Source organism: Marmota flaviventris, chromosome 6, assembly GCF_047511675.1.
Source record: "Marmota flaviventris isolate mMarFla1 chromosome 6, mMarFla1.hap1, whole genome shotgun sequence".
NCBI classification, from domain to species: Eukaryota; Metazoa; Chordata; class Mammalia; order Rodentia; family Sciuridae; genus Marmota; species Marmota flaviventris.
Window position 1 is genome coordinate 19,523,296 of NC_092503.1, and position 14,562 is coordinate 19,537,857.

At 35.1% G+C, this 14,562-nt stretch overlaps 1 protein-coding gene across 3 annotated transcripts in view; it reads right to left on the bottom strand.

The window, feature by feature from the left end:
- Positions 1-14,562, bottom strand: part of Grm1 (glutamate metabotropic receptor 1) — a 380,075-nt gene that overhangs the window by 39,272 nt on the left and 326,241 nt on the right. For all 3 annotated transcript variants that reach the window (XM_027938489.2, XM_027938491.2, XM_027938493.2), the window contains exon 6: positions 8,543-8,669. In XM_027938489.2, the coding sequence (XP_027794290.2) occupies positions 8,543-8,669 (127 nt within the window). The remainder of the gene's footprint in view (positions 1-8,542; positions 8,670-14,562) is intronic.

Consider the following 14,562-nt stretch of genomic DNA (forward strand, 5'->3'; position numbering starts at 1 on the left):
AGTAGACAATGCTAAAATCCCTTGCCTTAGGGCAGTTTCAGACATAAAGAGTCAAAACATTTTTAGGTTTTCGCTAAGTCTTTAAATCTAATGTTACCTCATAATAAATTCCTATTACAGTAACTGCCCAACATTGTCTACCAGTTAATTAGGTAATTATGAATTATTGCTACTTCTCCTTTCCTTTTTCTATCTACTGATGTGATTCTCATAATAGCAACCTTATAAACCTTAATCAATTTAGGAGAATCTCAGTATGTGTTTTTATCATTCAAGAAGTGTTCCTGCTCAGAATAGAATTTGAGCACTCAGTACTAAATTTTGACTTGATATTGCTTTGCTATGACTTTTATACTTAAAATTGCTTTACTATGTTTTTATACTAAAATTAAGAAGGAACACTTCTAAGCTTGATATACAATAAGCAGTACAGTCAGTATTATAAAGTCCAATACTTTACCACAACCTAAATATTTCTAATAATAACTGAACTACAGTCTTCTCTATGGTATATTTTGGATACTGCTAAAATGAAGAAGAAGATACATAAACTAATGGTACATATGGTTCCAGAATGATTCATTTGTTTGAAATTATGTTCTTTTTTTTTTTTTTTTGGTCAATCCTAAGGATCAAATCCAATACCCTGACACCCTCTACAGAAGCACTCTATCACTGAGCCACAACTTCAGTCTCAGAAACATTTTAGGTCTTTGGATGTTTTCTGAAAATAAGCAATGATATTAATTACTTGATATCATAATGTTACCTAAAATAATTACTCTCATGAAGGTTGACTCATAGTAAAAAAGGTACTATAGAAAGTAAAGATAGTGTAAAACTAATAAAGATACAGAGATATAAATATTTTAGACATGCTTTGATGAAAAGTCCTTACTCTACCCAATTGTGTCATACAAAACAACAAAAAAGCATTTTTCAATAATAAAAACTTTATAGGGAAGTTCACAGATTGAACTTCAGATATACAAAATCAGTCAGAAAATGTTCTAAAAATATCCCAGAATGATCATGTTGTAAGATCCATAAAGAAAATATTGGCAAAGCCCTAATGCCTATCTGGTGGCACCAGATAAACTATCCAATGGACACTGGAGAAAATCCTCATGAAAAAAAAATGAAAGAATTTATTCTAAGAGGGACAAATTGACACCCTGATAATGTATTATTGGGAAAACCTTTCCAGGATAGCAGAAGATGAAGCTAGTTCATACTTAATTTCTGTTTTAATTATTCTTCAAAAGTTGTGAAGATGGGCATTGGCTGATAAAACTGCAAAAGGATCCTTTAAACAATCTCCAAATGGGTTGCAGACAGTTGTCCCCCTCTATGATTTACAAATGTGCCTTCGTTCAAATAGTATGTTTGTTTTCTGAACAGGTTGGAGAATTTTCCTGTTGAAAAGAAACAATCCTTACAACTGCTAAATTACAATTAGATTTGTATTTCTTAGGTAGAATATTACAACTTATGAATCCAATGATATGGGAACTGGAAATGGTAAGTACAAACTTTATGGAGAATTTCACAGATTGAAAAAAGGTTTTCATGAATTTAAACTTTGTAAGATTATCTTCATTATTCCCAATCTTGTGAAAAAAATAAAAGGGAACCTTAATGTTACTTGAGATTATACCTTGTAGTGATTTTAAACTGAGCTTCCCTGGGAGGATAGAAACAGAAGTCCCATGACCGTTGATTGTTAACCCTAAGTCCTTACAGCGAGCTGATGACAACACAGTGGAATTCTGTGTACGATACCTGTAAGAAGTTTCTTTCTTATATCATACTCCCTTTTGTGTATTCTTGCTTATTTGTATTTTTCTTTACTGACTTCAGGATATAAATCTGAGCCCATCTTTACTAGTTACCTTACTAGTAATAGGAATTCACCTAAGCCTAGATTTTACTAGAGACAGTCATTACTCCAACTCAATAATTCACTTATAGCAAGCTGTTGATAGTAAAGATAACTTGAGGAATAATATAAACGTATGTTACAATAACTTTTCCAATGTATCTTATATATGCAAAGATTTGAAAGGATAAGAGTTCAGATCTTTGAAAGGATTCAGAAGACTCACAGAATGTACTTAAATAGTGTTTTCATTTAAAGGCAGAAGTTGTGTTATAAAAAGGAGAGTACAGGTCACCAAGAACTCAAAAGATATCCAGTGCAAGCTTTTATTCATGTACAAATAAACTTCATCTTCAGATTGACCTATCAAGATCTGTCTTATTGCTTTGAGATAGCTCAAAGCAGAAATTCCCAGTAGAGTCCTTTTATCATCCTCAAGATGTGAAGCTGAGTCAGGCTGTTGAATTGGTTATGCCAAATGAAATTTATCAGTAAGAAAGCTGGATTTGTCACCAGTGAAGTTTCAAATTTTAAAATATATTTCATAAATCCCAATTCCCACAACATAGGCAAAAGTCAAAGACAGATACTAAAGGCATCTCCATAGGTGATCATAAATTTGTCCAAGTCTAGCTGCAAAATATCTCTATCCTACTCAGTATATCATATATAGATTAAAAAAAATGTCTTTATGCTACAAGGAGATTAAATATTCTTGTGTTTTAACAGTAGCAGTTTGTCATGGAAACAGCCAGAAACATTCTGGCAACTCCACCATGACTGCTTTTTCTTTTGGGAATATCCTAAATTCTTTTCCTTCTGTGAAAACCAGACTCTTCAATGCCAATTCAGACTCACTCAAAACAGAATCAATCACCTGTAGATTAGAGCTGATAATTTAAATTTTGAATAACTTCTTCTAAGTTGACTTTCTTTCTTTTCTCTTCTTTCCTATATATTTTTAGATTTTCTACATTTGAGAAGCATTAGCTTTGTTCATCTTGATGGAATTAACTATAATGTCCAAATTATCTACATGTAATGTAATGAGTTTTTTTTTTTTTTTTGGTGGAGAGGGGGGCATAAAAAAGTGTTAACCAGCCACTTGGATGTTTTGGGGTCTCCCAGGACTAGAAGGGGTAGCAATTACCTTTAACCAGTGGTAAGTCATGTGCTAAGCCTACTTGACCCCTAGCCTATCTGATTGAAAAAAAGACTTTATGGTGTTGTTCATATGACATTTGAAGTCCTGAGAACTTAAAGACTTGGCAAATGTTCATGGTTACTGTTATCCCAGAGAATCCAGAGCCATCAGACAAGTAAGTTTCCTGCTAGGAGAGTACAAATTACTGAATAAAATCTGAGACGTGGTGACAACTCTAATCCGAGGACCAGAAGCTACTTCTAATTTTTGAATCAAATATTTGATTTCCCTTATATGAGCTGTCAAGAAGGAGCAAATCTATAGAGAAACAAAGCAGAATAGTGCTTGTTTAGTGTCAAGTATTTGTAAGGGTTGGAGTGATAATGGTACAGTGTTTCCTTTGGGGATAACAAATATTCAGAAGAAAACCATTGAACTGTGTGCTCACCATAGGTGAAATTTCTGCTATATTTTATATATATAATATAACAACCACACATATATGTATATATTATACATATATATCACATGTATATGTATATATAGAGAGATTTTTTTTTCAGTGCTGGGGATTAAACCCAGGGCCTTGCACATGCTAGGCAAGTGCGGTACCACTGAGCTATATTCCCAGTCCTGTGAATTATATCTTAATAAAGTATTTTTTTTCTTTTTTCTGTTAAAAAAAAATATTTGAGAGGCTAAAGTTTGACATCAGACTTCTTTCTAATTAGATCAAGTCAAATTTAACATGAATCAAGAAGTAAAGAAAGGCAATAACTATTTCACCCAAAGCTTCTCTAGGCAATTCCTACTACTTTATGATTGTATAAGGCCTCAGAGAAATATGCTTTCCTTAATATTATTTCATTAATATCAATTGACTACAAGGTGAAATTCTATTTCTAATTCAATGTCCAGCTTAAATGTTCCTTTTCTTTTTTTTTTTATTTTCCTGTGAAGGCTTTTCTCTTCCCAGGGAAAAACAATTGCTTCTTTCTTGGTGTTTGTATGACATTTTGCACATATCCTTATTGTAGGACTTTTATTCTAATTAACTGTTTACATGTGCAGTTTCAAATGACACTCCTCATATTTGTTTCATTCTTCTGTAAATCCTCAAGTCTCCAAACATGCCTCACACTAAACAAATAGCAGGGTATCTAACAGAATTAAATAAGGAAGTAGGTAGTAGTGTGAGAGGTCACACAACTGTTGGGATGCAGAAAAATATTAAATTTGTTACTTCCTGTAACATTAATTTCTGTTTTTTGAGGGAAGTTTCAATGTAGTCTTGTCTTTCTGATAAATCCTCTTATGCTATTTGATATTTTAAAAGAAATAAATAGTATTGGATTACTTATAGTTGGTTAGTGAATTATTAAACTACTGTCATGTTATATATCATTGTGAGAGAATCTTGTTTATGCATCATAAGACATAAAGCATAAAAATGCTGAATTCAAATGTGCATTTTCCCAGTAAGAAAATATGAAAAACTTAAAAGCTTCAAAAAACACTTCCTCTAAGAAATGCAATGATTTCTCTTCATAGCCAAAACATGACACATCCTGATGAAAATTTTAAAGTCACTTAAAAGCATATTTTATTCATTGATATTAGCATCTTTGGAATGTGTAAAAAAAGTAGCTATCTAGAAAAGTAATTCAAAAATATTTTCAGAAAATCTACCTTCAGGAAAAAATCATTCCTCAAATTTTGATTTCTCGTTTAAATTAAAATTTAATTTAAAAAATCCACTACTGAAAACAAAAACATCTACTTAAAGGCAGTGCTTTTGCTCTTCAGAGTATTTCTATGATTTTGGTATTTCATGCCAGTGGGTTTTCTCTTCATAACTACCACTACCATGGCAACATCAGCAACACATTGCCACGTCCCCTGCCCTTGCTCTGTGCTTCACATGGCAAATGGGGTCTGTTTTTCCACTCATGTCTGCAAGTGAAAGGAATGCAGAAATAATAGGTGTCATTAAAATATATGCATAAATTAATATGCAGGATGCATGCTCTGTAAGATCCTAAGGTAATATTTACAAAGTGGTTTGGATATATGATCCAAGAGTAGCTGCTTTGCAGAGATAAAGGCAGAATCTGAGCCATTGCCTGGCTCGACTCATTTGACTGTTAAAGTGACTTACATCTATGATGCCGCACAATATGGTACATCTTTAGAAAAAATAATTACGCTATTATCCTTCTGTGTATAGTCAGAGAGGCTTTCTTTTTGCTTTACCAAGTTAAAGAGTCCTCATCAATGGTAGTTATGATTTCCAGTGGGCTGACAATATACCCACAATGGAAGATCTCCAGGGAATAAAACGCATGTCTTTGAGTTCCATTATTACAATATATTAAATCTTTTATAAAAGGTTTTCTTTTTTGGTATCTTAATGTTTTAAAATATGATAAAGTTCTTTTTCATGTATGAGGTAAACTCTAATTCAAGTGAAAACAGAGCAATAGGAAGTTTGGGAAAGTTCAAAAGAAGGTGGACAAGAGAAAAAACTCTTGTACTTCAAAGCCAGGACTTCTGACTTCTAAGACCAACCTAAGAAAGGGATCACTTTTGTCTTTGTGTCTCTTCAATCATCTGTGATCTCAGAGAGCAGAGAGGAATGACTGTTAAATCAACCTCAGCTCCAAAACAGAACTGGCCTCTGTGGGACCTGCTTATACAAGAAAAAGATGCCCAGCAGGAAGCTCATATTATAAAGGACCAGAAAAATTAGAAAAGAGACAACATAGAGTGAGGGGGGTGGATTGGGTCCACAGGAGGCTGGCAAAACTTTTCCATGCCAGCCCACTGCATGAAAAAGGAGATAAATGACATCAGAGGGACCATTGCCCATGGGAGAAAAAACCCTGGATTTACATTCTGATTTTTCTAATAAACAGCTACATTAATCTAGATGAACTTGGATGAGTCCCTTCTGTCTAATTCTCCAATTTAACAAACATTTACTAGGTAACTCTTATGTCTAAGGCATTGGGCTTTGAGTGAGAGGGTATTTTAGTACCATAGCATAAGAGTTTAAACCTGAGGAAGGGCAGGCACTGATTGCATCAGAATCTGTAGGATCCCACCCCAGAACTAGCAAATGGGAATCTCTGGAGGAGGCTAATTCCTGAGTAATTTTTAGGCACATGAAAGTTTGAAAGCCAGCTTTTAGGTAGAGTTTTAAAAAAAAAAAAAATGAGTGCAGTATGTACCTTCAAAAATATTCTGATCTAATTTCCTTTTCTTTAAAAAGGGCCTTTGTACTAGGTGATTTCCAAAAGTTTTCTGATAACTCACTTTAATGTTTTTTTTTTTTTGTAACAGTTAATCTTTTACATGGTACTATCACTTAATATGTATAATTTTAGTTATGTGACCTGGTTCTACTTATCCAGCCATTTATAGATGGTTTGAATAAACCACAAGAATTTTATTGTTATATTCTTCTTTAGAATCAAGTAAAAACCTCCTCTTCTCCTCTGATGCTTTCCCCACCCCACATTTTTTACATTGGTTCATATTAGTTATACATAACATTAGGATTCAGTTTGATATCATTATAAACGATGGATTATAATTTGCTCTAATTCAGTCCCAAGTACTTCTCCTTACCCTCTCGTCCTCTTCCCCTTGTTCCCTTTCCTTTTCTCTACTGATCTTTTTGGTATTTACTTACTGTTTTTTTTTTAAATTTCTGCCTTGTGCATATACATAATGGTGAGATTCACTGCAATATATTCATATATTTTACATAGGAAAGTTAGGTCAGATTCATTCCACAGTTTTTCCCTTATCCCTTTCCTCATCCCTTCCCCTCAATCCCCTTACTCTACTCTGTTGATCTTTCTTTTATTTGATAGTATTTGATAGAGTCCTGCTTAACCGCTGAGCCACATCAGAGCCTTTTTGATTTTTTAATTTGAGACAGGGCCTCACTAAGTTGCTGAGGCTGGCTTTGAACTTTAAACCTCCTGCCTCAGCTTCCTAAAATGCTGGGATTACTGGTGTGCACTACTGTGTCAGACTCTCTTTTTTTCTTTACTCTTGACTAGCTTCCACTGTCAAAGAAAACATTGGACCTTTGACTTTCTGTGTCTGGATTATTTTACTTAGTGTGGTAGTCTCCAGTTTCATTCATTTACCAGCAATTGCCATACGCTCACTTTTCTTTATGGCTGAATGATACTCCATTGTGTATATATGCCATACTTACTTTATCGACTTATCTGATGAAGGGCACCTTTGTTGGCTCCATAGCTTGGCTATTGTGAATTATAGAGCTCTAAACATTGATGTGGCTGCACACCTATGGTAGGCTTATCTTAGATCTTTTGGATACATACTGAGGAGTGGGATAGCTGGGTCATATGGTGGTTCCATTCCTTCTGTTTGGAGGAATCTCTATATTGTTAATAAGTGGGCAAAAGAACTAAACAAACTTATCAAAAGAAGAACTACAAATGGCCAACAAATACATGAAAATATGTTTACATCTCCAGGAATTAGCAAAATGCAAATCAAAATCACCTTGAGATTCCATCTCAACACTCCAAAGCCCTTCAGTAGATGCACATAATTTGATCAATTTCTTTCCCCAGTACCCTCCTTTTCCCTCCCCTCCTCTCTCCCCAAATCAGATTGCTCCAATTTGCAGATTGATATTTATTTGTTGTTAATTGTATATGTAATTATATATAATTTTTATATACAATAATCATCATATACTCATACATTATGTATATTTATATTATCTAATATGCATACTTATATACATTAATAATAAAATAAAATCCTTCAGTATTTCTCCTGTGCTAAAGCCAGAATAAACACAGGGTAAGGTTATGTGGAAGTCCCTGTCACCACTGCCAGTGTCCTGCCTAGCCTTGTTTTCAACCACTTTTCTACCAGCCCTTTGTGTCTACTGATTAGCTACATGTGCTGGTCCCATGGTTTCCCCAGATGTATTTCAGACTTTTAAATTTCCCATGTTTTGTTTCCTAGAATTCCTTTCATCTCCTCATCTACCTTTTATTGCACTTGATAAATATCTATTATATTCTTAATTTATATAATTTCCCCATGTTTCTTTCCTTACATATTTTAAGCAAAATAAAAGCTAAGATTGTATCTCATCCTTTGTACCTTTTCAGTCTATAGTTGTGACTCATAGTAGATATTCAAAAAATGGTTGCCAACGTAAGTTCAGTTAACTAGAAAAAATTTCGATAAAATATTAAAAAGGAAAAACTGAAAATACCTCTAAAACAGAATATCCTACAATATAACAGCTCACTTTTATTTAGATGTAAATGAGATTTCTTTGAAATATAGATTATGGAAAACTTATAAGATGTCTGTGCATACTGTTTGACAACAAGCAGTTAGAAAGTGTGGGCTGTAAATTAACATTGAAAAGACATAATGGCTCACATTTGAATGATGGACATTAGAAAGCACAATAGTTAGGGTCACACAAAGTTTACAGTTGAAGCTGCTTGTACCTGTTAGATCTGTATTGGGCCACCACCCCAGGTCACAGGCTTTGCAGGTGAACTCATCTTGCACGTATTCATTCTCCTTGCAGGCTGTGCAAATCCAGCAGCAGCTCACTTCTCCTTTACGTATGACCTGTAACACAGGGATATTTCACATCCTAAAGGTTTTCTCCCCAGAAAAATTCCTATATGCTGAGGAACCTTAAGAACATAGATTAGAACATATAGGATTATCTTAGATTCAATTGTGAATCTCAATTTAGCCCATCCTGGCTTTGGAGATTTTTAAATAATAATTTATTTTATAGATTGAAATGATTGTATTATTTTATGGTTTTAAAAAATAAGACAGTTTAAGTTTTTCCTTGTTTATATTCATATTTATTCATTGCTCCAAGGGTAAGAATTATCTTTTGCACTGAAAAAAAGTGATGTTTAGCCACAAAAGTTCTTTTTTTAAATAAAAAAGAGAGAGAGAGAGAGAGAGAGAGAGAGAAGAGAGAGAGAGAGAGAGAGAGAGAATTTTTTTTAATATTTATTTTTTAGTTTTTGGTGGACACAACATCTTTGTTTGTATGTGGTGCTGAGGATCGAACCCAGGCCGCACGCATGCCAGGAGAGCGCGCTACCACTTGAGCCACATCCCCAGCTCCCACACAAAAGTTCTTATACAATTAAACCTTATTAGTTCACAAAAACAGGGATTATAAAATTCTGTTGTGATTATGAAATAGAATTATAGATAATTTCATTCTTCAGCAACTTTTTATACATAAGGCCAGAGTGATGGCAAAGAAAACATAACCAGGTATTGGCTCTGTCTGACTTGCTCTAGTGAATTCAAACGATCGTGTTAATTGTTGGAAGAAAAAGTTACTAGTCAAAAATTAAGGAAGAGTTGCTTTTAATCTGAGTACTTTAACTTTTCCCCATTTTCTATTTGTTTGTAAATACTTTCACACTTATTTGTACAAAACTAAACATCAAAACACCCCGCACTTTAAGTGAGTTTCCTGTGGATGGCATATAATTAGGTCTTGCTTTCATCTCTGACAATTTTTGCCCTTCATTGCTTAATAATTCACTTATTACAATAATCAGTATGGTTTGCTATGTCTTTTCATTTTTACCTATCACATTTGTTTTTTGTTCCTTTTCCCTGTTTTCCTGCCTTCATTTTTAGCATTCCATGCTATTCCCAATAGTGGCTTAGTAGCTAGACCTCTTTTTGTTTCAGTGGTTGCTCTTTCATTGACAGTAGGCACCATTAACTTATCACATGTATATTCCACTAATACTTTGCCATTATACTACATGCATAAAATTGTATGATGTAAGAATCCTACATTAACGTTCTTTCATTTTTCCTTCCCATCCTTATGGCTACCATTTTAATACACTACTTATAAGCATTTTATAGCACCATCTCCCACAACTACCTGTTTACTTCAAACAATTATTTTTAAGTAAAATTGTAAAAATCAGAAAAATTGGAATCAGAAAAAAATTGTTATATGACCAAGGTGCAGTGGTGTACGCCTGTAATCCCAGCTACTGGGAAGCTTGAGGCAGGAGGATCTCAAGATTGAAGCAATATAGTGAGCCTCATCACAATGAAGGAGGAGGAAAAGGAGGAGGAGGAGAAAGATGAGGAAGAGGAGGAAGAAGAGGAGGAAGAAGAGGAGGAGGAGGAGGAAGAAGAACTAAAAACTGGAAAAACGCCTTTGTCTTTGTCAGCTCTGCAAATTCCATTCCCTAGAAATTGTTCTTTACTTGGACTCTAAGAATTCCACTCTACTTCAATGCAGATTAATAGTCAAATAATCAAGGGAAAATCTCTGGAAATTTATGGGACTCGCTTTTTTTCTTTCTCCTGAACAGATCCATCTTCTCCCTTACCTGTACTGCAATTTGTAGCTTCCTTGGCCTCCCAAACTATGATTCTGTCTTCTTAAATTAGCAAGATGACCAAACTCTGTTTCTCTAGTTGGACAATTAGAAAATTTCCTCCAGGAAAAATGCTTGAGTGATTTTAGGGTTTACTTTGTTTATCTCCCTTCGCTTCTCTGGCATCAGAGTCATGTACTCCCTTCCAATGTCTGAACACAGACGGTTGTTTCATGTTTTATCAAGTTTTTTTTTTTATTGTTTAGTATAGAAGGCTAAGTATGAGCCCTGTTATCCCTCATTTTAGGAGGAGAAGACCTTCCCTAACATATTAGAAATTATTGAATATTTCCATATGTAGAGTCAGAATTGAACTGTAAATATTTCCATGCTTTAAAATGATAGAAACTCTAGACTTCATGAAAATAAAATGATTTTTCTACAGATAAAATTGAAATTTATACCACTGTTTTATAATTACATAAAAATACCAAATAACAGAATATTTTGAACAAATATAAAACATTTTTCTTTTCTTTACTTTTAAATAATTTTGAAACTAAAATGAAATCAAGTCTTTTTTGAAAAAAAATCATAACTATCCTCAAAAATAGAACATTTACATTCCCAATCATCATTTGTTTTCTAACTGATATGAGAAAAATTCAATTAATAAATGAATGTTTCTTTCTTATTTTAATTAGAATAAGTGGTATCGTAAGAGACAATACAAAATATTGTATGTTACTTCACCTACCTTTAATTTTTCTTTTCCTATTAAATTAGTACCACTAATTAGGGAAACTCAAAAGATGATAATGCTAAGCAATTTATTAACTTCAGTTTTCCTGTCCTTTTAGTGTATCCCAGCTCATTAGTCCTCCAATCAAAGGTACTGAGATAAAAGAGGCAATATTTTACCAGAAAATAATGTTAGAATATCCTTAGTTATTTTTCATTTTGATGAACTTGTTGCAATGTTTCCATTATTGCAAAATATATAGAACAATAATGTTCCTTAGACTGATCTCATATAGTACAAGTTTCATAAATTACATGATTGAAGTCATGTAATATTTGGGTTAATTTTGACATAGTCATACATGCATGAAATTTCATTTGCTCCATTCCAGTCCCCAGTGCTTCCTCTTTCTCTCCTCTATCCCTCCTTCTAGTCTCCTTCCTCTGCTCTCCTGGTCTTTCTTCTATTTCTTTTGTTTTAAAAAATGGCTGCTTCTTAGATAGACAAAAAGGTGGAATTCACTGTGGTAGGTTTGTTCATGTACATGGTGTTGTGTTTGGCTGGTTGAAGGTAAGAAGAAGAAATGATCAATTTCCCAACCCCGTCTCCCAAGCCCAAACCCTTTTCTTGGGCAAAATAATCTGAAGACACATTTAAAGGAAGAAGAAAATAGGGGGGAAAAGGAGGGAAAGGAGAGAGGAGGGAAAGAACGGATCACAGGCCAGTGAAAGCAACCTGTAGGGTCCTTTCTCTTGCTTCCCTGCCATTTTCTTTTGTCTCTACTAAACCATGTCTCCTTCACAAATATTGTTTCCTCAAGTTTGGATTTGTTCCTTCTGTGTTTTAAAAGTGGATCACTATTTATGTTTTTTTTTGTTAACTACTGAGCAACTAAGGCTTGGAAATTGAAATTTGCATTTGTAGGATACATGCCAGTTCACATAATGAAAGATAGCTGAGCAAGATGTGGCCATAGGATGATAAGAGCTTTGGGCTGGCTCCAAGCCCAGCTTTGGCAGATTCTAGTTGAGAGAGATCAGGAGCAAGAGACTTAACCCCTCTCGGTTTCAGATCCATCATCTGTAAAATAAGGGTGGTAACGCCTGCTTCATAAAAGTTGTCTCAAGGAGTAATTGAAATGATGTAGGTAAAGCATCTGTTGCAGTGGAACAAGAACATGCTTGGTTGATGTCGGTCCTGATCTCCCTCCCTTTGCCTTCCCATCCTTTTTTGTTCTTCACCATAACAAGCAAAAGAGCATCAGACTCCGTATATGAGACCCGTCACTCCAGACCCTTGCTATTTGCTTACATGACATTGTCCATAAATTAAGTGCTTCCTCAGACTCTCTTGGCCTCCCTTGTCCCCTGTGCCCTTGGCCACCAGCTTCACTTCTGTGAATACCAGCTCAGCCTCTAATACTATTGTTTCTTCTTCAGACACCTTCAGTTGTCTTTCTCTCTCAGAAAGTACGTGCCAGATCCCAGAACTTCCTCCACTGGACTCACTTTCACAGAAATCCTAGCCAGACCACAGGGGACACACAGGCTCTTTTCCTTCTCACTACTTCCAGAACCAGAAGAGGAAGCCAAGTAAGAAGACATGGATTTTAGCTTCCTCAGTCATTACTTGAGGGGTCAGGTGATGCAACTCCATGTGAGCATAAACTTTGACCAAAGGAAGCAGAAAATAGATACATTCATTCTTTTCCCCTCTTTTCTCCAGTAGTGTGAATAGTCTGCCCTGAGATCTCTGCAAGGCTCAGTCAGTAGTCATGTCAATGAAGCATGGTCCTTCTCAATAAGGTATTTTTTTTTTTTTGGTTATTGCTTATTTGTTTATTTTTGTTTTTCCTCATTCCTTCTTGTTTACTTCCCTTTCACTCTCACTCTTGTTTTTCTGAGATTGAATCTCCAAATAATTCATTGCATACTTTTTTAGTATTCAAGGGAACCTGCACTGAGATACTTGTGAATACATTTTCCAGGATCTCTTATCAACTGTCTTCTAAATAGGTTTGGTAAAATAGAATGGACTGATGGGAAATTGAAGAGAGAAAATAGAATTGTCTTCCACCCCAAGGAGCAGCTCAGGTAGAGGCTGTGCGTTCTTCCTCTGGCCTGAGAGTGGAATGAATTTTCACTGTTGCTCATCTCTGAGTTGATCTCAGAGTGCCTTTGAGTGTCTCCTTTTAAAAAGCTTTTGTAACCAGTTTCCTATATTAAGTTCCCTCTATTGAATCACATGTCATGGACTCTACCTGAAAAGATCCTAATACAATACATAACAGTAAAGAATATAATTGAATTTGCCTGTGTTTGTGGTATTACTGAAATCATTGTTTTCCTCCATAAGATATTATATTTATAAGAGATATATTTCTAAATATAAGTAACATAAGGAAACTGGGCTTTTAACTACTTCTAAGGAAATTATCATAAGAAAGTTCTATACGTTGTCAAAAAAGACATCCAATTATTATTTTATCATTTTAAATGGCATTGGATATTAAAACTGAGTAGCCTTTTCCTAAAGACTTTATTTCCCACTTGATATAAACGCATGTTTGACAGTCACCTTGAAGCTGCCTCTCTCCTGTCTTCACGGTGGCTACTGAGATCTAGCTTTCTGCATCCTGGGCCTGGTAGGGGGCAAATTAGTGGTATTAGAATGTAAGTGCCATTATTTGGTAAATGGGATTCAGATTTCATTTGTTTCTTTACCTCCCAAGGTGTTTATGGGAAACAAACACCACCACACCCCTCTCCTGGTGCTGCTAAGAACTGGCATATTTTCCTCCTGCAGGGCACACAATATTTCTAAAATTGGCCCCCAAGAGATTTGCACTTATTGTGAGTGCTCTGTAATGGCTCGGCAGTGATTTCTGGGATCTCCTTCGATGATACTGAATGGGTATAACACAAACTCACTGCCAGAAATACTTCAGTATTTAGGCAAAAAGATGTCGGCAGACAGCCTTGCCTCTGAATTTGAGGAGGAAAGAGGCCTCTCTTCTGGAATGCACAAGTGGGAATTCACATGGTATGTGACACCCAGGCATGGCTTGCCAGCACTCAGAGCAACAGGAGAGAATTATGACAGGGAGCTGGAGCACAGGGAATCCTTGAAACAATTATTTTTTCTGCCATCCCCCCCCCCCCTTATCTCCTGAAATACTTTGTGGTTTCATAGACCGTTTCACAGTGGTTGTCCATGGAGCAGAATCAATGCTATATCCACACTGGAAAGGAGGCCTGAGTCAAACATGTGACACCCTTTGGGTCAGAGAAGTGTAAGAGCTCAAACTTCTGCATACTCCTCTATATGTGGTGTCAGTTCTCAGATGTACTGGTTTTGTTTTTCTCAACATCAAGAAAAGACGATACAACCAGAATCC